At 51.4% G+C, this 22,056-nt stretch overlaps 1 protein-coding gene across 1 annotated transcript in view; it reads right to left on the bottom strand.

Annotated features, from left to right (window-relative positions):
* CASQ2 (calsequestrin 2) overlaps positions 1-21,539 on the bottom strand; it is a 43,345-nt gene extending 21,806 nt beyond the window's left edge. The window contains exons 1-6 of the mRNA XM_080392540.1: positions 21,126-21,539; positions 7,517-7,601; positions 6,011-6,111; positions 3,729-3,840; positions 2,470-2,543; positions 1,879-2,009 (exon numbers count right to left, since the gene is read on the bottom strand). Coding sequence (XP_080248666.1) covers positions 1,879-2,009; positions 2,470-2,543; positions 3,729-3,840; positions 6,011-6,111; positions 7,517-7,601; positions 21,126-21,359 — 737 coding nt within the window. The 5' untranslated portion in view covers positions 21,360-21,539. The remainder of the gene's footprint in view (positions 1-1,878; positions 2,010-2,469; positions 2,544-3,728; positions 3,841-6,010; positions 6,112-7,516; positions 7,602-21,125) is intronic.
* Between the last annotated feature and the right edge of the window lie 517 nt (positions 21,540-22,056).

Here is a 22,056-nt window from a genome sequence, read left to right as displayed (position 1 = left end):
GGGAGGGATGAGCTTTCCCACCAGCGCCTGCAGCTGCCCAGGCTGCGTACAGGCTCCTCCTGGGCACCTGCTTCAGCTCCTGCTCGAGGCTGCAGTGAAAGCTCAGCACATCCCGATTTCTGCGCGGGGCTGGAGGAAGAGGTGGTGAAGCCTGCGCGGGCACAGCAGCCAGGAGCCCTCGCTGGAAGGGCTGTTTAAAGCATGCCAAAGAGCCTGGTACTGCGGACCACTGGGAGCTTTTCCCAGCGAGGTGACGGGGCTCCTGCTATGGGATGGAGAGGTGGCAGCAGGCCTTTGCAGCTCAGCGGAGGCATAGCCCCTGCCCGCCGGCTGGGGTGGAGTGAGTCTGCTGTGTGAGGGGAACGAGGCGAGTGGTCCTCTACACCTTCCTGCAGAGGAGAAGATGCTGCCGAGTTCTCTACAGGGAACAAGCACGTGGCAGCTGCTGAGGTCATTTTTCTTGAAAGGCCTGATCGTCTCCGTGCCTAACTCCACTCCCAGCCTTCAGCTTTAGGTCTTTTACTGGTGGCAAGGCAGGAGAAGCACTTTTCTCTGAGGGACTTCCAGCACTAACTGCTGGGAACATATCACTGTCATCCCAGAGTCTTTCCTCTGCCATGGCAGCATCATGAAATATGTAAGGGGGGGCGAGGGGTTTCCACTACAATTTTGTGCTGGCAAAGACCTTGCCTTATTAGCCTGGCATTTAGCTGCCTGTGTTTAATCAGCCTCCTGATGCTGCTGCTTGACAGAAAGGGCTTGGGAAAAAGAGATGGGAAGGACTGAGGTCAGGAAGTCCAGGAGGTCAGCAAAGTGACCTGTGAGTACATGGGAGATAGAAGACCCCTTCATATTTCAGAAAAAGCAGAGATCTGTTTCCAAGTCTGGTGACTTGTGGATTCCGGAGATGACCTCCTGCCTCTAAACCCCTGTGTGTGAACACAAACCTCCAGCTCAGCCCGGTTTGGGGTCCCCTAACCCCAGCTGATGGCCCTGCTTCTCTTGCACTCTTTTCTGGTCCCTTGAACGTCTGCTGCAAAATGCAGTTGCAGGAGCAGCAGACAGCCCGTGTCACTATCCTGTGCTGTATTTTTAAAGGTGTAAAAATACAGCACTTCATCGGTGGTGGTGCCCTTGTATTTAACCCTGTGCTTTTACACAGGATCAGCCTTTCCAGTCACTTCCAGACTGTTGGTAGCCGAGTCCCTAAGCACCTAAACTATCCAATAAACCTGACTGCAAAAAGCATGGAGCATCCACAGCTCCTGTTGAGATGTCAAACACTGTAGGTGCTCAGCACCATTGCCACATGAGGCCCAACACAGCCAGAACAGCAGTGCCTTCCTCTATGTGCCTGTGGTCACCAGGAGCCTCTCAATCCATCAAGGTTCCTCCGAGCTTGGCCCAAGCTCAGAGCCCACCTACAGACATATCTGACATCAGGAGAGGGATGTACCATTAGTGAAACTGTATTGGGGAAAGCTGGGACTGGGCAGAATTTGGATTTGGCTTGAGAGGCCTTGGAGAAGATCATCTTCTGTACGGACCTAAACTAAAAACATGGGCAAGTAGGGCAAGGTTTCAGCTCTCCACTGCCTGCAGGCCTCCCTGCTCTTTGGGGCAGGACTGGTCAGGGAGGAGGAGGAGGGTAGCTGTGTTGTCACAGCCCCATGGTGGTGGGCTCTGGTGGTGGCACAGACAGGTGCACCTCTGGTGGTAAGAAATGACCAGCCAAAAGCTCAAACCTGGGTCAAAAATCACCAAAAAGCGGTCGTTATCCTAATTTTTTCTGAGAGGGATGCCCTAGAGAGGCAAGCCTGTGATGACAGACACCTTCATTTGCTTCCCATGGCCAGGAGGGTCCCATATGCTACGTACCTTTTGTGCTCCTTCACAAATTCAACGAGCTCCTCTTCTGTGTAAGGCTTGTCAGGGATGTGAACAGGCTCGTCCATAAACGGTTCATAGAAGTCCACCTCGTTCATCTTCAGACCCAGTTTCTTGGCAACCTGTTGCAGTGCAGATGGTCAGAGGTGAGGAGCCTGATGTGCCTCTTTGCCTGCCCAGCATCTCTCCTGGTGGCAGAGCTGAGGCCAAGGTGCTTGCACTCTTAGGGGTGGCCAACAAAATAAAAACGGATGTTTTCCTTGATTAAAAACCCACCGATGCTCTCGGCACTACTGGTCTCAAGCACTGAGGGCAGAGCAAGGCCAGATCAAGGTCCCACAAACCTAATGGGGCTGGTGTCCAAACCTGGATCAGCACCTGCCTCCACACTGCAGGAACAGCCTCTTGTGACGGGGCCAAATCCAAACGCGGACACCAATACCACAGATTACAGGAATACACAGATTACAGGAATACTGACAACGAAAAGCTGGAGCCAGATATTAAATCTGGGAACAGCCTGAGCTTCTGGAAAACAGGTGGTGGAGCCTGTGAGCTCCCCTGGAGACTGTGGATGCTTACCCCTTTGTCAAAGGTGGCAAAGAATTTGATGTAGGGCTGGAAGTGTTCAGCAGCTTCTTCAAATGCCTTGTAATCTGGATGGAGAAAAAGGGAATGAAGAAAAGATTTCACAGACAGCTGGCCGTGCTTTGATCAGCACAGAAGGCATCAGGGAAGAACAAACATAAATTACTGCAAAATACATCAGATGATGGGACTATGTTTCTTCCACCCTTCCAGGGCTTACAAACAAGGACCATTTCATGTGGAGCGAACAGGACACGTTGCACAGCCCCACAGTGCTTAGGAAAGCTGCAGATCCCAGCACGCCACACTTAACTGGGGCTGAAATCAGCAGCCCTGTGAAGCAGGTCGGGGGGCTAGAGCTCCGGGCTGTTGATAAGGGCGTTTGCTGCTGCCCTCTTGCACGAGCAGCCTGGGAAGAAGATGGAGTTGCCCCAGCATTAGCGATTGCTGCCATTCCCTAAACAGTCAGCAAGCGCCATGAGGCACGCTCCCCCTGCTGCAGGAGGAGGGGGCAGGAACCAGGGGCATTTTTACTGTTATTGGTATCAGATTCTCAGCTGGGGTCAAGGAGGATGCTCCCAGCCTGCTGGGAGCTCTTTACAACAGGTATTCCCCACCTTTCTTCAAAATACTTATTACCGAACAGCGTTACCTGCCCAAGCTGCCCATTCTGAGCGGGTGGGGAAGCTGGAGAGAGAGGTGGATGGACTGTTGTGGTGCAGCAGACTTGATGGCTGCTTGTCCAGGTAAGAATACCTGCCTTTTTGCTAAAAGCAAGCCTTGCAGGCGTGGGGTGCATGCTGCCAGCACCGCCCGGAGAGCACAGGGCTGGCAGAGGAGGCTGCCGGGGCTCGTTAGTATTTTATGTGCAGCCTCCTCTTTCCCTTTGCCTCCCTCCCTCTTTCTTCGACCTTTTGGGCTGACTCCTTATAAGAGGGAGAGCTTTGCTCCTTTTAGGTGTTCACCCAGTGTAACTGTAACCTCAGCTGGTTTGGGGTGAGGCAGACTGGCTTCAGGAGCCCCTGGATCATTGCCCCCTTGCAGACGGGTCACCACTGTTGGTGTAGGAATGGGCTCAGGCATAGCAACAGCAGGAACTTGTCTGCACCCCATTTCGTCCTTGGGCAACTCTGGCACTGTCACAGCCTGCCACATACCCCTCACACCCTTAAGGTTCATGCAGAAGAACCAGTGCCCGGCCCCCGGAGCCCCCAGCCAGGCTCCAAGCCCCGTGAGGAACATATTCATCTTACGTTCAGAGTCTTCTCCTTTGAAGTAGCCGATGAGTTTGATTTCCTCGTCGATTTGGTCAAAGGCCTGGAGCTCCAGCTTGCTGTTTATGATCTCCACAGGGTCTTCTAGCAGCTGCCATGACAAATGCATTTGATAATGCAACGGTTTGCAGCACCAACCTATGCCTGGCAGGATGTGTCACTAGCAGCCTAAGTGGGGAGAAAGAGGTCACCCAGTTTCTCTGCTGCTGGGAGCCCTACTCAGTGCTCTCTGCTGTAACGTGAGGGACCCAGAGATGTGGGTCACCTTCAGAGGGAGCCATTAGTAGGCTCACTGCATAGGTTGAAGCATCAAGAGGGAAGCTGAGAGAGCTCTGGGTAACCCGAATGGATGCTGAGGGACCTGCTGTGACGAGAGAGAGCAGGGCAGCAATGCAGCTGGTTTTAGCGAGGCTGAGAAGAAGGGAGAGCAGTTGAAAGGGGCTGGAATGGGGAATATGAGCTTCTGTGAATGACGGATATATTTGTTTTCAAGTGTCATTTGCTGGAAGAGATCATTGCAAAGGACTTGCTCTTGGAAAATATTAAACTCAGCATGCTAGAGGGTGGCCAAACAGCATTTGGGAGCCGCAGAAAGTCTGGATGTGCATTTGCCTGGCTGATCCTCCTATGCAGAACAGGTTCAGCCTATGCTTTGGCCCCAGACACCTCACAGTGTTGACGAGGAAGACCTACCTGCTGCTTCAGCCTGTCATTGATTCAGACTTTGTTTCTGTTTTCTTAACTAGTCACTGCTGGTGAAAAGATTCGGTCTGATTATTTTGCGCGGCAATACTGGTGTAAATCAGGTGTGGCTTTGCTAGGACAAAAAATGCGGAGAGGCCACTGTAGAGCTCACAGAGGAGTAGGGAACCTCTGGGTTTGTTTTCTTTTGAGATCAGGCTGCCAGGGAACCACAGTTGTGTTTGTTTTTATTTCCCTGCTTTGCTGGGTATTTTCCCTCTTGAGTGGAAAACACACAAACAGAAATCTTTGTTCTCTACCTTTGTTCACAGAGCACGAATTTTCAGTGGCACACCACAAAGCACAGCAAGCGAAACCTCACAAAGAGCCTTACGCCGCTCTCCTTGCGAGTGGCGCTGCGGCGTGAGGCTGTGCCTCTGCTGTGTCCGCAGCAGCCGGTGCAGCTCCCTGCTCCACAGTGGCCTGAGCCATGGGAACCAGGGAGCCCACCGCTGCTGGCGTCACAGCAAAGCCCTGTCTGTGCCACTTCTGGTGGGGCAGATGCCCCTTTCTATTGCTGAAGCCACTTGCATCTGTTTGGTCTGATGCACGCAGCACAGACGTTGCCATAGGAGAGCTAAGGTCCTAGGGAGCCGATTCTCTTCCCTGGCCATGCCTCTCCCCACAGCGCTCCTGCACCGTGGGTGAACATTTAGGCAAGGTGCCACCCTGGGAAACAAACCCTGCCAGCTCCGCTGACCTCCCTTATCTGCATTATTGCGCGGCTGCTCATAAAGGGAGCCTGATATCAAAGGAGAGCCAAGCTGCTGCAAAATGTTTCCACTAGAAAGCACAGACCATGTTTTTGGGCGGTTGCCTCTCCTAGGAATAAAACATAAAGAACGAGAAGTGCAACATATTGATGAAGGAGTCAGCATCTCTTTTGCATTTCGGCACAACAGTGAGTTGGTAGTTGTGCCTGGGCACAAAATGACCCAAAAGCACTAAATCCTGGGACCTTAATCTTCTCTAACTCTGGCCGTGCAATTCAGAAAGTTTACTGAAAAGGCAGTAGTACACTACGTTGTTTTTGCGATCGTGTCTAGGAAGAGGCAAACTGCAGCATATACTTTTTTCAACAAATTGAGGTCTTTCTAGTTGCTCTTGAGAATGCTACCTCTTAGATTTTTATTTTTTAAAAAATAACTCTTCCTTTTAAAAAAAAAAAAATAATGAGATTTTGCAAATGGCTAAGCATTTGCAGGCCAGCTTGCCGAGTAAGATTGGGTGACCAGCAGTCAGTTATGTGGCACTGTTATTTGCTTCCAATCAAATCCTTCATAAACAGGAAAGAAAGCAGAACATCTTTCAGATATAAGTGGTTGGTGGCATATGAAGGTGCCAGCTTTCCTGGGAACTCATGGTCAGGCAAGTATCTGGGAAGCTGGCAAATGTCATCTCTACCAGTGTGTAGCAAACAGGGATGGAATTTCAAATAAAGATAAACCTGTGGTTTTCAGCAAATTATTTGCAGTCTTCTCTAAGAGGCTTTATCTAGCTCTGAGCTTATCTGTGCTTACATCCAAGAGGAATTCCACCAAGACGTCTGTGGCCAGTTCCCCATCAAATTCAATCAGCCGCTCCTCCTTAAAGACATAGAGACTTCCCTCTTCAACCAAGCCTGAAAGAAGGAGACAGGAAACATAATGTGGTCAACAAGTCACTAAAAGCATTTTTACTACGGAGTATCTTACTTGTTGTTCTAGCAACACCTCCTGGGAAAACGCAATTGCCAATTCGCTGTGTTGGTCCAGTTAGAAACACCCTGTGCAATCTCCTGCCTGATGTTTTATGGCACGAGGGACAGACCCCAGCCAGAACTTGTGCTAGATTCTTCCCTTCCCAAACGCTGAACTTTTAATTCAGGTCACAGGTTGGCCTCAGCTGGAAAAATTCTGTACCAGGAACTTTTTTTAGCTTGGCTCTCTATCTTGCAGTAAGTAATACTGGGCTCTAACTGACATCCCAAATTTTAACGGCCTGTCACTAGATGGAAATGGATTTCGATGTGAGTTGCGCTCACTGCCCAGAGAAGGCTGAACTATGTGGACATAAACAGTGACCTGAAAGCCAAAGTGAGCTTCAAACTCTCGGGGGCTTAGCTAGCCTTGGCAAAAGGGTTAGAAACCTATGGCAGAGGTGCTGCAGATGGCAGGCTGGCAGGTTTGCATGGTGGATGGCTGGACTGAGGGCTGGATGCCAAAGCATCTCAGTGGCAGGGCACCACGGGGTAGTTTGCTCCGTCTTGGAGAGGCAGAATCTCTCAGCTTTAGTTTAGCTTCCACCAGCATACACAGCCTCTAGTCTAGGAAAGAAAACCACAATCGGTGTACAGTCTGGTATGCTTAGCCTCTGACCTTCAGGCTAGTGGTATATTTGTGTAATGTATTTATGTATTCCCATATTGCTCTGGGGGCTAAAATATGAAGGGACTGCCAGCCCCTGGATGGCAGCTCTGTACGGGGGTGGGCAGTGCGGCAGTCGTTCACCTTTACAGCAGGTTTCCTCTTCTGCTCCGGGGAGCAAAGGGTTGGCACCTGGCTCCCAAAGCACTGCAAGGCTGTGGCTCCTCTGTTAGTGGCCGGGGATCACCCTGCCATGTGGCTGGTGACATCTGGGAGCCTGTGTGATTTCCCTGTAGGTTTTGGTTCTGAGGTGCTGTGTCAGACCTGTCTCTGCGTAGGAAGAGCACGGAGTTACTCCATGGCACCTATTTACAGTTCCTGCTCAGCGAGCTGTGACCTTCCACCCTGTCATCGCCATGGCATGAATTGGCTTTCTTCTCCACTTGGTTTTGGTTTGGCACTCCCAGCCAGGAAGCTTTTTGCTGTAAGGGTCTCGGCTCATCGCTTTCATCCTTGACCCCCCAGCTTGATGTTGCCCATGTTGGGGAGGGCAGGTGGTCAACGGAGTCACCCTCCCCATCCTGGTGACAATGATTTGGCTGTCCTCTACAGGGCGGGCTGCTGGGCATCATTCCCATTCTCTCTCCAAGCTATTCCAGAGATATCAGACATGGGACTCACCTAGCTTTTTGGCAAGTTTGGCATCCTTCTTGGAGTCCACCATCCCAAAGCCAATGCTCCTGGGCTCCAGGACCTGAGCTGCCAGCTGTGGGAGGAACCAGAGAGCCCAACATTAGCAGCACTAACACCACAGGATATCTAAAGGGCATCGTGCCCTGCTAGCATGGCACAACAGACACAAGCAACCCATACTCTGCTTTCGGACAGCATCAACGGGTGCGATGCATCATATGCTGCCTCCTTGCTGAGATAACACTGCCTGGAGGCTACAAGGGTTGAGTTCCTTCCCACTGTGTCACAGCACCGAGTTTGCTGGTGATACCACATGCTGTTAACTGCTGTTTGTCATTCGGGCGTCGGGAGAGGCCTCCCAACCACACTGAGGACACCAAAGCAGAGGGCATGGCTGGGAGAAAGACCTGTACCACCCACACAAAGCAAAAACTGTCTCCTCAGTTGTGTCTCAGTGGCCTCCTGAGGGAGAGTGTGACATGTGGACACTATGGACATTTTAGCTCTGGAAGTGCTTGGTGCCAGGCAGCAGTGGCTGAAAACTGGATGGGATGCAGGGCACTGCAGCACCACATTTCCTTCATACATGTGACGGGGTGGCCAAAGCAGGCTTCCAGCAAAATAAAGCAGAGGGACCTGTGGCTGTGCAAAAGCAGTCCCTTCCCCTATGAAATGCTCTAAGTCACGTCTCCTGTCCAGGCTTCAGTCACCCCTCGAGTTCCCAGTCCCCTCTTTTTCCTAAAGAAACGAGTTTAATACCAGCCACGCTCACGTTTGCCTCCTTGCAGCTTTGCAAAACCACTGCCCCCCATTCACACCATTTTTGACGAAGGGGCCTCTTGAAGATATCGGGTTCCTGCCTGTTTTGTGAAAATAGATATCTGAGGAAAGAAGAGACGCTCTGCAAGTGCCCCATGGTGGGAGCGGCCGGGTAAGACCCTGTGAATTCCAGATGGGCTCCGTAGAGAACGCAGTGACCCTGGGAAATGAGCCCACTTACTCACCAGATGATTGATTGACTTATCCCCACCACAAGCATGCCAGAGATCATCCAAGCCAGCAATGATGCTCTGAGACCACCAAGCAGCTGTAAGAACCCCGTCCTGCTCCCTCTCCCTTCCTGCTCCATGAATGCCTCCGATGCTGACAGTCTTCTTGCTGTCTCCCCTTCCCAACCCTGCCGGATGTGGGGGGATGATGGGGGTGGGGGGTCAGGGGCCTCCGGGACAGGAATGTCCCTATTAGGGCACAGCTGCCTGTGCTCAGCAGTGGGAGGCTGGCGGAGGGCAGAAGAAAAGCCATATCCAGAGAGATGGCGGGCTGATTTATGAGGAACATGCTCCCCCAGGACCCATTTGGCCATCCCCTTCCAGCCTCAAAGCCAGTTTGAATGTCACCCAGCAGCGCTGCAACCACAGTTGTGCAGCCCCTTGGCTTCCCTGTTATAAATAGCTTCTGCCTGTGCCCGGCCGTGGTGAAAGCGAGGGATAATTGAAAGCATAGGGGAGCAAAAGCAGTGGGGTAGCCCCCTTGCCTGTCCGCCAAGGTGTCATGGGGCTAGCCAGCTCCCCATGCCCAGCCCTTCCCTGAAAACCTGGGGGATGATGGTGGGAACCCTGGCAATCAGGGTGCTTAGGCAAAGGGGAGCAATGGAGAACGTGGTTGTCTTCTCTCTTCCACCAAATACACATCCCCAGGCCAGTCCCAAAGTCCTCCAGAAGGACATATTATTCTCCACCAACCACCACAGCATCACTGCAGCCTTGATCCCACTGTGGCTACCAGCTCTGCTGTCTTTATGGGGAAATACCACCATCTGAGGCAAAAGGGGTGCTCATGTTATGCGGGAAACGGGTGATCTCACTGTTCTTTCCTTGCTTTCTGCCAGTGACTTGAAAAAAAGGTGAGGCTGTGTGTTCAGGGCTTGTGCTTACAATGGATACTGCCTGGACAGGGCAGAGCACTGGCCTGTGCACATCCCTTGATAAGGCATCCAAGCACTGGTCAGACTGGTCTGGCATCCCATCTCCTGGCTCAGGCCATGGCTGTCCATGTCAGAGCACCTGAGAGCAGCTGGTACCCAGTAACATGGGGAGGGATGGACACCCCTTGTGAGCTCCCCAGCCATCCGCAAGCAGGTGGTGGTGAGAAGCTGCTTTCTGCTCCCCGTCATGGGGATCTGCTTTTCCTGGACAAAAGGATGGAGCCTGTAGGATCGTCAGCTTTTGGGGACTTTGTCAGCGTGTCCCCGCTTGTTGGTAGCTGTGTAGACCATTCCTCAGAGTCAACACCTGAGGTTCTGGCTGCACGGTGACCGGAGGTAAAACACAGAAAGGCCAAAGGGAAGAAGGCTCTTCAGGCACGTCCAGTCCAGCCCATACCTGTTAGCCACGTGCCAGGCAAAGCCCAGGCAGTTCAAGCCCACGGGAGATGGTTAGGGTTTCTTGGGGGTGTTTGAAGCAGCTCGGAAATGTGCAGAAAAGCTGCAACACCTGCCACAGACAAGTGGTTGGGTGTGAGCGGGCGAGTTTGCAAGAGAGGAGGCACTGATCAGCAGGAACGTATGTCAGCATGCAGAAGGTAGCACGTCGGAAGGGTGTGGGTGCAGCCGTTTAGCTGTGAGCATGGGATCTTGCTGGGAAAGGGTAAAAGTGTCAAGAAAACGTGGGTGATGGAATGAAAGCCTCTTGTGAGACTGTGGGAGTGTGCACCTCGTTAGGGCTTGGAAGGCAAAAAAGGTCACAGTAATGGCTGGAGGTGTGCCCGTTGGTGTGGCAGGGCTTGTGTGGCTGTATCTGGCAAGACTCTCTTGGGAGGGGTATGTACTGTGGCTGCAAGTGTTTGGAGATGTGCCTCTGCAAAGGTTCATCTCAAGACGAGATGTGCAATGGTACGTGTATACAGGAGGGTGCATGTGCGCGTGTGCCTGGGGCTGGAGCTGGGAGTGCAGCGGGAAGCCTGCCTCCTTCACCGGGACCTTCATGCTAATGGGATAATAAGCTGAGTGGTACAACCTGTGCCCATCCACAGAGCACATGGGTCTTGCACCGGGGAAATCTTTATGCAATGTGAGATCTTGGGAGCTCTTTCCACCGTGGCAGCACCTGGAGGCAGAAGACCTTTGCAGCGTGTCAGTACCAATGGTGGCTTTCTCAAATGCAAGCTAGGCAGGGGCTGGACATTGCTCCTGCCCTTGCTGTCTCTCCTTTCCACTGCAGCAGCTGAATCTGACCACTGCTTAGGTGAGGACGTATTCCCACACCTGTATTTGAACGCATAAGGCAGCAAAATACAGAGTATGCCAGAGGCAGAGCAGCTTGGCTAGTTGCCCCCTGCTCATTACAGTATCCAGCATTTATATATCCCCTTACAGTATTTTCTGATTCCATAAAGCTAGTGGGATTTGAATGCAGATAATGTTTCTAATCTTGACAATCCTCTTGGCTCAGGACCTTGGGAGAGAAGCTACTGTAATGTAAGAACACAACCCCTCCTCCTCCCCCTCCTCCTCCTTCCTTTAAATTCATATCGCTTGAAGCCTTGGCCAGCCAGATCCCTTGCCTTTGTGTCAGCCTCTATAGCAAGTAATTGAGCTTCAACAGCTGCATGTGGAGATGGAGGGGAGAAACTGCCCTGGAAGAACGGGACTTAACTGGTCATGCAGTCCCTGAGGTACAGCAGGAGCTTTGGGCAGGCAGAGCTGGCTGAGAGTGTGAGCGAAGATCCCAGTAGCCTGTAAGCTCATATCCCATGCACGTGTTGCAGACTTCCTCATGTGCCCGAAGCCTTTGCCATGCACACTCTCCAGCCACAGGATCACAAGCTGTGTCCTGTGCAGCCTTGGGAAAAGGAGGTGTGGGTTTGGGAACACTCCTTTCTCCCACGTCCCTCGGGTAATAGCTATACTGGAATTTGGGTAAGCACGAGGGATTGCTTGGCCCTCTGGGATGTGAGAGGTGCCAGCCCAAAGTGAAGCTTGAGTACCACCAAGTAAGCAGCATCACCTCCTCTCGGGTGGTGTCAGCAGTTACAGGCAATCTGAATAATGGGGGTGGAAAGAAACAGCTCCTGGCCAGAATGTCTCACCTCCACACCTACTGTAGTTATCTGAACTAGGTGTGATGCTGGGAAGCTTTCGGGTGATTTAAGTCCTACAGGGTCATTCTGAAATTCTAGATTATAGAGCAACAGAAGCATCACCAGCTGCCTGACCATGCTCCTGTTCCAGCCATGGACAATGCTGATTGTGCCAAACCTTGCGTTTGGTGTGAGTTTTGCTGCTAAATGGCAGACACCATCCAGCAGAAAGGGTTACAAATGGGGATGGGAGGGGTGGGTGTCTCAGCATGGTCAGTTGTCATTGTGGAGTGACATTATGGCTTTCTGGCCTGGATTTTCTTCCCACTTCTCTAGCAGCTGCCTGGAGCTCCCACAGTCAGTAAAGGCTCATCTTCCCCAGTGGCTCAGGCCGGGAGGCAGTGTTCTGGGGATGTTTGGGTCTCCATGAGAGCCACCATGAGTAAACTTAAGTGTAGGGAGCTTTCTGTTTCCCCAGCTAGTAGCGGTGGAAGAACAAAACTCAAGCAATGCAAGGAGGAGAGCAACAGGAGGTGATGAGGGAACGTCCCTCAAGCAATCTATGTTTCTCTGCTGTTTTACTCCTATTCTCTTTAAAGCTGCAGTTTATGTTGATGGTCAGAACCTGGTTGATGTAATGATGATGATTTTCTATCCCAAAATGTTAGGGCTTTATTTTCAGAAACAGCAGGAGGGGATGGCAAAAACCTAGGGTCTTTCCCCAAAAGATCTGAATCTTTACGCAGGACTCATGCCTTCTACGCTACAGTTGGCTTCTCTGTTGTGCAAGCTGGTGGGCAGTTTGTTGGAGAGTAGAGGGGGTCACCTCTCCTTCCAAATGCTGTGCTGTCTCCTCTAGCATCCCCTTGCATACCCCACTAGTAACTTTTTGGATTCTTGCATAATTCAGCCTGGTGAATTAGGGGTCCTGAAGCATCGTGGTAGTCAAGGAGAAGGGGCAGAAGCTTGGTGAGCAGCTACCACTTGAGAAACCACGTTAGTCCCATGTTGATCCCACCTTCCTGCCCTTTTCCACCACCTGAGCTGCCCGGCGAGGCTGTTTATTGCTGAATCTGCTTTCCCAGGGGGTCACTGCTCCTCAGACTAAAAGGCAAGTCCCCAAATAGGGAACAACCAAAGGTCACTCCTGCAGAGGTGGCTTTCACAGGTAGGACTCCAAGAACGCCTCCCTGGGACTTTAATTGCTGCACACTCGCTCAGCCCGGTTAGACGTACAATGTGCTCTTTGGCTGCCTCCCTAAAGGTTTCACATACTTAGGGATGTATTTTTATCTGCACCGACCGGGCATCCCTAATTTTAGCGAGCTGTAAGCCAAAGTGCAGCCCCCCCAGCCGTGGAGCTAACCGGGGCCGATGCCCGTGCCACCGAGCACCCATGGGTGCTGGGGCCACCTGCCACTGCTCCCGGCCAGTCCTCCCTGGCACCGCATCATAGATGTTTTGCCGACTCGGCCAGGCAGCTTGCACGCCGAGGACCACCCGGGGCATGCGTGTGTGCCTGCATGCGCCGAGCCAGGCTGTGGGGTCTGGGACGGTGGCCAGGGGCCACCCCGCTAAGCTCCCCTTTGACAGAGCAGAGACTGGAGGTGCAAGGTGGGGGCTGTCCTCGGCAGCAGTGAGGTTGCCTCTGCCTTGTGGCCTTTCTGGCCCCAGAGAAGCTGCTTTGAAACTGAAGGGTGGATGCTGCCATGAAGCACGTGCAGGGCACAACTGGCTCCTTTCAGGAGGTTCCTGGAGGAGGGGAGCACGCTTGATACTCAGCCCGTTCACCTCCGCAGCCCATGTCATTCCTACGCCTCCAGCTCCCAGGAACAAGCCAGATTTCTGGAGTTCCTGCCCGAGTGGGTGTGAGCCAGCGCTTCTGAAACCCCGGAGGGTCCAGGATGCTGCAGGCAAGAGCCGGGAGCTCCCACTCTCAGTCCGTGGGAAGAATCACCGAGGGGGGGCTCTGTGGGAATGGAGGGGTCCTTGAGGCAAGAAAGGTCTTTTACCCAAGGAACGAGCAGAGAGAAATAAGAACTAAGGAAAGCTTTAAAAATACACAGCCTGCTTTGAGCAGGGTTCGAGGTGTCGGAGGTCTGCTAGCTGACAGCGGTGTCTCCTGCCAGGGCCGGACAGGGTTCCCAGAAAAAGAACATATCATGTATGGCAGCTGGCCTTGGCCAAAGCTGTGCCAGAGAGCGGGCAGGAATGAGCCCCATCAGCAGTGCCGAGGAAGGAGAGCTGGGGAGGGCAGGAGCCGCCGTCCCGCTCCACAGCCACCCCTGGGAACCGAGTTCCGCGCTGCCGCTGCTCGCTCTATTTCCTCGGGCAAGGTTTTGTCTCATGTATGTAGGTAAATCCCAATGTGCAAAGGAGGAAAAAAAAAAGACAACTTGGACCTTGCCAAGTCACTTCTTTCCTAGGCCATGGGTTCCTTGCCTGTGTGCCTGTAATTCAGGGACAGAGGACATCTTTGGTCATCAAACCTGGGACCGTGTCATTCAATCTCCCTCATAAACTAGTCAACGTCCGTTTAAAACTCACTGGACCATTCTCCCCTTGACATCTTCCTCCTCTGGTGACTAGGGGCTTCCTAGTTTCCAGACTTGGTTTATTCATAGCCCATTTGTCCTTAGGCTTTGCGCTTAAATAGCTCTTCTCTCTCTTGGGTGTTTAAAGAGAATTATCGTATACCCTTTCCATTCTCCCCGCAAACGAAGCTCAGGCATAAAGGAAGGGCAATCGTGGATTTTGATTGGTTTTAGTTGAAGGGCACTGGCAGACCAAGCTCTGGAAGAAGGTCACGGTGGGCAAGCATGGCGTGGCCCACCATACCCCGTCTGCCTTGCAGAGCAACAGCTGCCCCAGCCCACAGGCAGGATCATGAGAAATGTCAAGGTCTGGGGCGAAGAACATGAAATGATAACTAAAAACACCACCCATGCCCAGTGAGTAGGCAAGTGTGCGCTCAAGCTAGTCCTTTGAAGCTGCCCCCCCCCCCCCCCCCCCCCCCCCGCCCCCGCTCAGGATGGGGCAAAGGGACCTCGTTATACAAGAGTGAGACCCTGTCCACTGGGAGCCATCCCAGCAGTATGGCACTGGGAACCCTCACTGGCACTTTTTTGGGGAGCTGGCCAGTGTGGCAGGATGGCTGAGAGCTAAGAGGACGGGCTGTTCGATGTTTCTCCTCAGTTGCATTTCTGAAAGGAGGAGTGACACAGAAAGGAAGGAGATTCCATGCAGCTTAAGGTCTCGTGTGGCACCTACAGAGGTTGTCTACAACAGCTGGACAGTGAGAAGATCTCCTCAGCTCCCTGCTTCGTAGCCAAGGAAGCCAGCAAAACCCAAGCAGACTTGGCCTTGCACTGAGTCAGCAAGCCAACCCAAGCTCGTGGGGCTCTGCCATGTCTCCAGCTGACATTTGCATAAAAATTGGGTCTCTGGATGAAACCAGCTAGGTTGTCTTTAGATCCTGGGATTACAGCCAGTCTGTGCTCCGAGAACTGTGGTCAGCACACCTCTCCCCACTCATACTTCAGCAGCTGAGAAAGATGCCTTTCGAAGAGTGGTATGGCATGGGAAGTGGGGTCCTACACGAGGTGCTGCTCATCTGAGCAGACTCACTGCTGGGAACTGATGGAGGGACTTCAAAGAAAGAAACTGGGCAATAACAGGTAAAGCAGCCTTGGAAATTGTTTCTGCCACTGTTCTACAGAAAGACCAAACCACATACTTGTTCCTGGACGTCAGTGCGCCCATCTGTGAAACGGGGAGCTCTCTGTAACTGGTTTTTGTGACTGGCTTCTCAGTGAGTGAATTGCTCCTAGGTGCTGCTGCTAAAAATCCATGCTCTGCTGGCTGTTGGTGAATTGAAACCTACTTACATGGTCTCGAAGGGCAAAGTAATCCGCACACACTTCTTCCTTTTCCGTCCCTTCCTTCCTTATTCTTGCATTAACTTAGCTGTAGTGGAAGCCACTGCTTTAGTAGCCTTGGGAACCAGAACACCTCTTTTATTAGAGGTACGGACAAGGCGCTGGCACTGTAGGCTCCCGCACATACCTGTCCAGAAGTGTGCCTCATCTCCCACCCGAGGACTTGTTCCGTAGGGTCCCAGAGACCTGACAGTTTCTGTGACACTCAGTGAACATGTCTTGTATAAGGTGCCTACCCAGCCCACAAAATTATGTTGAGGCACTGTCTCATCAACATGCCCTTTTTCAAAGAAATAGACTGAAATGTGGGTCTGTGAAACAAACAGAGACGGGTGCTTAAAGAAAGGGCTTGGGTGTATGTTTGTATTTATGTTTATACTCTACCTACAGATGGGGATAAACTAGAATCTTGTCTCCTGGCTCCTATGAATTTCTTGGATAAACTACACAGACCTGAACTTGTAAACCTTTTTTCTGTGTTGCATCTGAAGCAGCGAAGGACTTTCTGCTGTATGTTACATGGCTCTGAAATCCCATGGGAACATCTGCGCTCAAGAGATTTCAAGACCCTGTGGGTGGAACTACCCCAAAACCAGCTGATCTTGCACCAGTTTTTCCATCCTGAGCTGGAAGCTGCAGTTGTTTCAACACTTGAAAATAAATCCTTGCTCTCCAGCGAACTGGGAGGTAGGCTTTATGCACAGTTTAACCCTCGCTTTTTACTGGATTCAAAATCTGACTTTCCCTCTCATACCGCAGGTAGCTGCTGGCTGTGTCTGGGCACTGGGAGCATCTCATGCAATGTAATCTCATGGATTTATACTTTCTGGTTCGTAGGAGGAATTTTCCCTTGTGTTACAGAATGGGCCAAATACGAGAGGAGTTTCACTTTGTTCTGCCATTTATCGTTAGAGGCCTGGATGATGCTCAACCTCATCTGGAAAGGGGAGCACCACATCCCTCTTCTCTTACCTCTAATCAGACTGGTACGTGCTAGGGCAGTTATTAATGAATTTTCAGCCCAGGGCCACTGTTGCATTGAAAAGCCTACAATATCTGGGATTGACAAACCTCTTTTTTAAGGATATTTATTATTAGACATGCACACAGATGACGAGGGAAGAATGACAGGGGAGCCAGGACTGAGCGAGTTTCAGCAGAGGAGAGGGTAACAGTGCATTGCAGGCAGCCTGCTATGGTAGTGAGACAACCTCGGTTGCTGGGGGGAGCTTCTCAAGTGCAAAAGAAAAGCCCCTAACCCCGCTGCTCGTTATTCTTGCTACATGATTCCTAGAGACAGGAGCTGGCCCACTGGCAGGTGAAACTACTCCAGTATTTAGGAGATTCAGAGATCAGAGGGAGCGAGGAGAAGGTCTGAGAAGTGGTGGTACAAGACAGGACAAAATAGGGTAGGGGAATTACAAAGAAGAAAAGCAGAACAAATGTTTCTCAGCTTTGCTGGTTTGGTCTTTTCCTTATTTTGCCTTTCCTTGTTACAACCGAGACCTTTTAGGACAAGTAGCTTTTTTTCTTACTTACCTAGTAAATAATTATTGTCAAACCTTGTGCCTGGCTGTTGCATTTTTTTCTTCACTGTGCTCAGCTCATGGGGCATGCAGGGCTCTTGCAAATATTGCCACAGAGCAGGAGTAGCTACTGCCCGTGCCAGGCTGCCTGGTTCAGCCTCTGCGTTGCCCCAGTCGAGCTGCTGGTGCTTTTCAGTAGTCACTGGTGCCAAGTGGAGTCATTGAAGAAAGGCATGCAGAGGAGAAGAGCCCTTTAACCTGAGCTGTGAAACAGCCTGTGCTCATGCTCTCTCTGCCACGGGTTGTCTTCTAACAACCCTTCCCCAACCCTTTTCCACCCTAGCCAGAAGGCAGTAGGCAGCGGCATCCCTGAGCTCTGCTTTGACTAGTTTCCTGACAGCCTAACCCAACAGCCCCCAGCCTTCCCACCCTGACCTGACGGGCTGGCACTGCCACTCTTGGAGCTGTTGTCATGCACAAAAGATGGTCCGAAGAAGTTGCTTTTGCTCCCAGAGGGACCCCCTTGTCCCCGGCCCCTGCCCTCACCAGGCAGCACCCAGCAGTGTAGGTGGCAGGAGCTGTCAGGGCTCCGTCACGATCGTCATCACCTTCATTCCTTTTCTAACCCGGAAAGGGACCCTGGGCTCTGTAGGAATCTGGTAACGGTTCCCCGTACTCCTGGGAGCTGAAGACCCCATGTGCTGTCCCACTGTAATTTGTCAGCTCAACGGTGACATCCCTTCTCTGGTGATACCTGGTCTGCACCCTGAGCTTTTCACAGCGTCAGCCAGTCCTGCACGCTGGGCTTCTGTCCTGGGAAGGACATTTTTCCTACCAGATCACTTTCTTCTTACCCTGCTGTTTAGAGTTACGGTTTGGGGAAGTCCTCAAATATGTGCTTAATTTTACCCACGTGTGCCAGGTTTTCAGCTTGATTTCCTAAGGATGAGACCCTTGTGATTCTCTTCTCTCCCCCCCACCCAGGTCTGGCTGTCAGCTGCCTCCCTTAACAGTTTTTCTAGCTATTGGCCCTTTTCAGCCAATTTTTTTCTGGAGGCAGGGATCTCAAGCATAACAAAGCTATTGCAAGTTTCATGAAGAGCAGGGACTTGGAAGGGAAGAGACTGAAGTGCCCTGAAAGAAGGCAGTGTTGTCAGGTGAGCCCAACCCCTGTAAGACACCAAAGGACCCAGTTAAGAGAGAGCCTCATGTGCTCCTCGCGTGGGAGAAGCCCCAGTCAGAGCTTGTTGCTGACCTTGAGCTACATACTTCAAGGAAACCATTCTGGATCTCTCCTGTTCTTTTCCTGGTGTCTGATATTTCTTCAGGTCTTTGGAATTCTACCCTTCTCATAAGGTGCGTGCGGGAGGAACTGAAAGGGTGGACTCTTCGGGGGGTTTCTGGACTTAACAGCCATTAAGCCTATTCCCTCCCATGTGCACACACACCCATTCATCAGGCAATAGGAGGTAACAACCCTTAACCACCCAGCTCAGATCTTTGCTCAGCTCTACACCTGCCTGTGTTTTAGACGAAGGTTCCCTATTATTCCTAAATGATGGAGACCAGTGCCATTCTGTGGAAGGGGAGCTAAGGACATGATGTTTTCCAGGCTGTGGAAGCACCACATCTCACTGTGAATCAGCAGGTGAATCATCAGCACAGTAAGACGGAAAACGAGGAACTGCTCCAGAAAGGAGCATCTTACCACAGGCAGCACCCTGCGCCAGGAACCTCTCGTTCTGTCCAGCAGGGAATAGCGAGGGCTGGAGTGGTTTTGCCTCTTGGATATCTCATTTCAGGCGTAAAGGACCTTCAGTGCTCAGAGCCCTGAACCTCTACTGAAATTAGATACATAAAGCCTTCCTGAGTGAACTTTTCCCAGGTTTGGCTGGGAGGAGAGGCCCTATCGCTGCCCCTGTGCCCACCCAGCAGCTCACCATGCCGAGTACTTGCTCAAATTATGGGAGAACTGGGTTCAGCTGCTGGCTGCCTCCGGGGGTCTGATCCCAGGCAGTTCATCTCCCAGGTGAGTGGCCCCCACCTCAGCCATGGAGCCACTGCAGCCATTTCTTTCCTTCTCCCTGTCCTGGTGAATACGTGGTGGGGTCCCACAGCTGGATGAGCTCTGGCAGGGGAGATTGAGAGTGACCTCCATGGCACAACACGTTCTGGTTGGAGGTGAGGGAGGTGTATGCTGTCACGAGATGGAGCAGATTACAACCTGGCTTGCCCACTTGCTTGAGTTAGTACAGAAATTGGGAGCACTAACACCTTGCTGGGCTGTGTCCTATGCAGGATAGGACACATCCTATCTTCTCTGTTGCCTTCCGAGCCTCCGTCCCTGTCTGATTCCCCTGGGCGACAGAGGCAAAGGAGTGCTCAGTCTGCAGATTGCTCTTGCGCTTGGGCTGTCAGATTGCTGCTGCTGCAGCTCCCAGTCCGGGGCGGGGGATGGGACACGGGGAGTGTGAAAGGTGCACTGAACCAGCATTGCAAGTGCTTGGGAAATTTTGAGGTCAAAGCCACAAGTGCCGGCTGCTGCGTGGCACGCTTGGCTGGTGGCTGAGCCTTGGTGGGCTGAAGCGCTACGATTCTCTAAAGCCTGTGCAGATCTAATCCTCAATCTCTTGCCCAAGGTCACAGAAGAAGTTCATGGCAGAGAGGCAACTGGAAACCAGATCACCCGAGCCCTAAGCTAAAGGACTCACTGCTGAATCAAAGCCTGCAAAATAAAGCTTTAAGCCACATTGTGTTGTAGCCATCGCACCCTTGATATGGCTGATTGTTAACGGGTATAGGTGTCATGGGGGCTAAAACTGATAGGACACAGCAGATACCTGCCTCTGTCAGGTTTCTATAAATACATATCTAGTAACTGCTTGCCATCTATCAGGCACGAAATAGCTATCCTGTTAAATAACAATGCAATTATACTGCCAACCATAAACATTTCAGCTGGAGCACCAGTGTTATTTTTTCTTTTCTTTGACAAATGTTATTTGATTGCTCACCTGAAGCAACTGTTTCCTGACAGGTGAGTAAAATCTGTTTAGTTTTTTATCTTCCTTCTTGTCAGCCTTGCCAAGGACGTCAATAAACTTTGAACTTGACAATGGACTTTGTCAGATCCTAGCCCTCAGCAAACATATTTCCTAATTCACGTTTGCTATACTCCTAGGGGTGAGATGCATTTTCTCTCTGGACCTGATAAATATAGCTTATGTGTTTCTTCTGCAATTCTCACTTTCTTTCCAAATGTGTCTTTTAGTTAAGAGGGAGTATTTGTAAGCCCCTGGTAGGAAATGAGCACCTAACAATCTAGGCTTGCCGCCATATGATTCCCTAGATTTTCTGCAAGAAATAATACTATGAATCTACTTTGTAATTTTTACCATGATTTATTTTACTGAGGAGTGATTAATCATTCTTTCACCAAAGAATTAACAACACTCTTTTTTCCAGCACATAGTGAATGGTTGCATCAACAAATGACTACAAACTGATTCCAAGCAGGCAACCAAGTGTCAGAAAAACCGAAAGGGATTTAATGCTGCACCAACAGGGAGCTTTTGAGAGAGGGAGCTAGGACACTTGTTTGCAGCACGGTTTGGTAAGGCTTCTTGGCTGATTGCTCCTAGTGACAAAGAAAATGGGACCAAATCCAGAGTACAAAGGGGATACTGGCTTGCACAGGATGAGAAAGGATCTAAAAAATTCAGGCTACAGACTCGGGTCTGTGCTGAGATTTGGGAAAGTTCAGCTGAGCTGAGTTCACGTTGCTGAGGTTTGCAAGGTTGCTTGCTTTTCCCTGCATTTCCGACGCATGATCCAGAGAGACTCTTTCCCGGCAAACAACTCAGAAGAGCACCAAAGAGCTTTTCCCTGGGCTTTGCAGAACTCAGGAGCCAACTTAAATCCAAGTTAACAAACGCAAACTTTTGGATGCTCAACCCCCCCATGCACATGACCCTTTGTCCCACCCCGTAGCTCCTCTCCACAGCTCCAGACAAGGCTGTGGTACTGACCCCAGCTGGGACATGCAGTGGCGCTTACCTCCAGGACCATCTCTGTCATCTGGAACTGCTTCTGGGAGACTTTGTCCGAGCTCACAGGCTCATGGAAGAGCAGGCAGAGCATGTCATACTTCTTCAGGGCCTGCTTGTAGTTCTTCTCGTTGAGGTCAATCACTCGGTCTTTCCCATCGTAAGTGGGGAAGTTCAGTCCCTCTTCTGCCTTGCAGCAGAAAAGCAGGTAAAAACCTGCCAGGATCCAGCAAGTCGCCTTCATGGGGAAGCCCTTGGTGTGCAGCGGAGGGCAGGTAAGCGTCCCCCTCCTTCTTAATTTGAGAAGAGGGGGAGACGAAAGGGTCCAGGTGAAGTTCGAACCGAGTTTCTCTTTCTGCTGTCTTCCTAGTGATCAGTGCAAATGCAAGGCTGGTGGGGAGCAGCCGCCTTCGCTGTCCTGGGCTCACAACAAAGAGACAGACAGGAGAAGCTGTCTGGCCAAGCCCTGGATACCTTACATAGCTGTGTCCAGCTCCCGTGTCATTAGGAACTCCATTTTTAGGAAGCAGTTGTTTCAGGCTAAAAATAAACCCTGCAATGAATAAAAAGGACAGATATGACACCATTGAGGGACTTGCTGGCACGCTGCATCATCTGAGAGAGAGGGAGCAGGCAAGAGGGAGGGAGTGGAAGATGTCAGTGCTGGGACTGTGCAGGCAAGGTTTGCAAAGGGGCAGACCTGACTTGCACAGGGAACCAAGGCACAGCCTGTCCTACTGGGGCTTAACAAAAATAGAAGGTATTTACCGCAATTTATAATAAGGGTATCTCTCTTCGTATCCCCTCGGGCATCACAGTGATTAGGCTTTGGGTAACAGATCTCAGGTTAAACGGTTTCAGAGCCTCATCTGCATTGCTAGAGGAAAAGTCCTGCTTCCTCAGCAGCGAAGGAGGTGAGCGCTCATGGGACTCCCTCCTCC

This window comes from Falco punctatus (genome assembly GCF_963210335.1).
Source record: "Falco punctatus genome assembly, chromosome: 6".
NCBI classification, from domain to species: domain Eukaryota; kingdom Metazoa; phylum Chordata; class Aves; order Falconiformes; family Falconidae; genus Falco; species Falco punctatus.
Note: the sequence above shows the minus strand (reverse complement) of the source record. Positions and strands in the feature narration are given on the sequence as shown.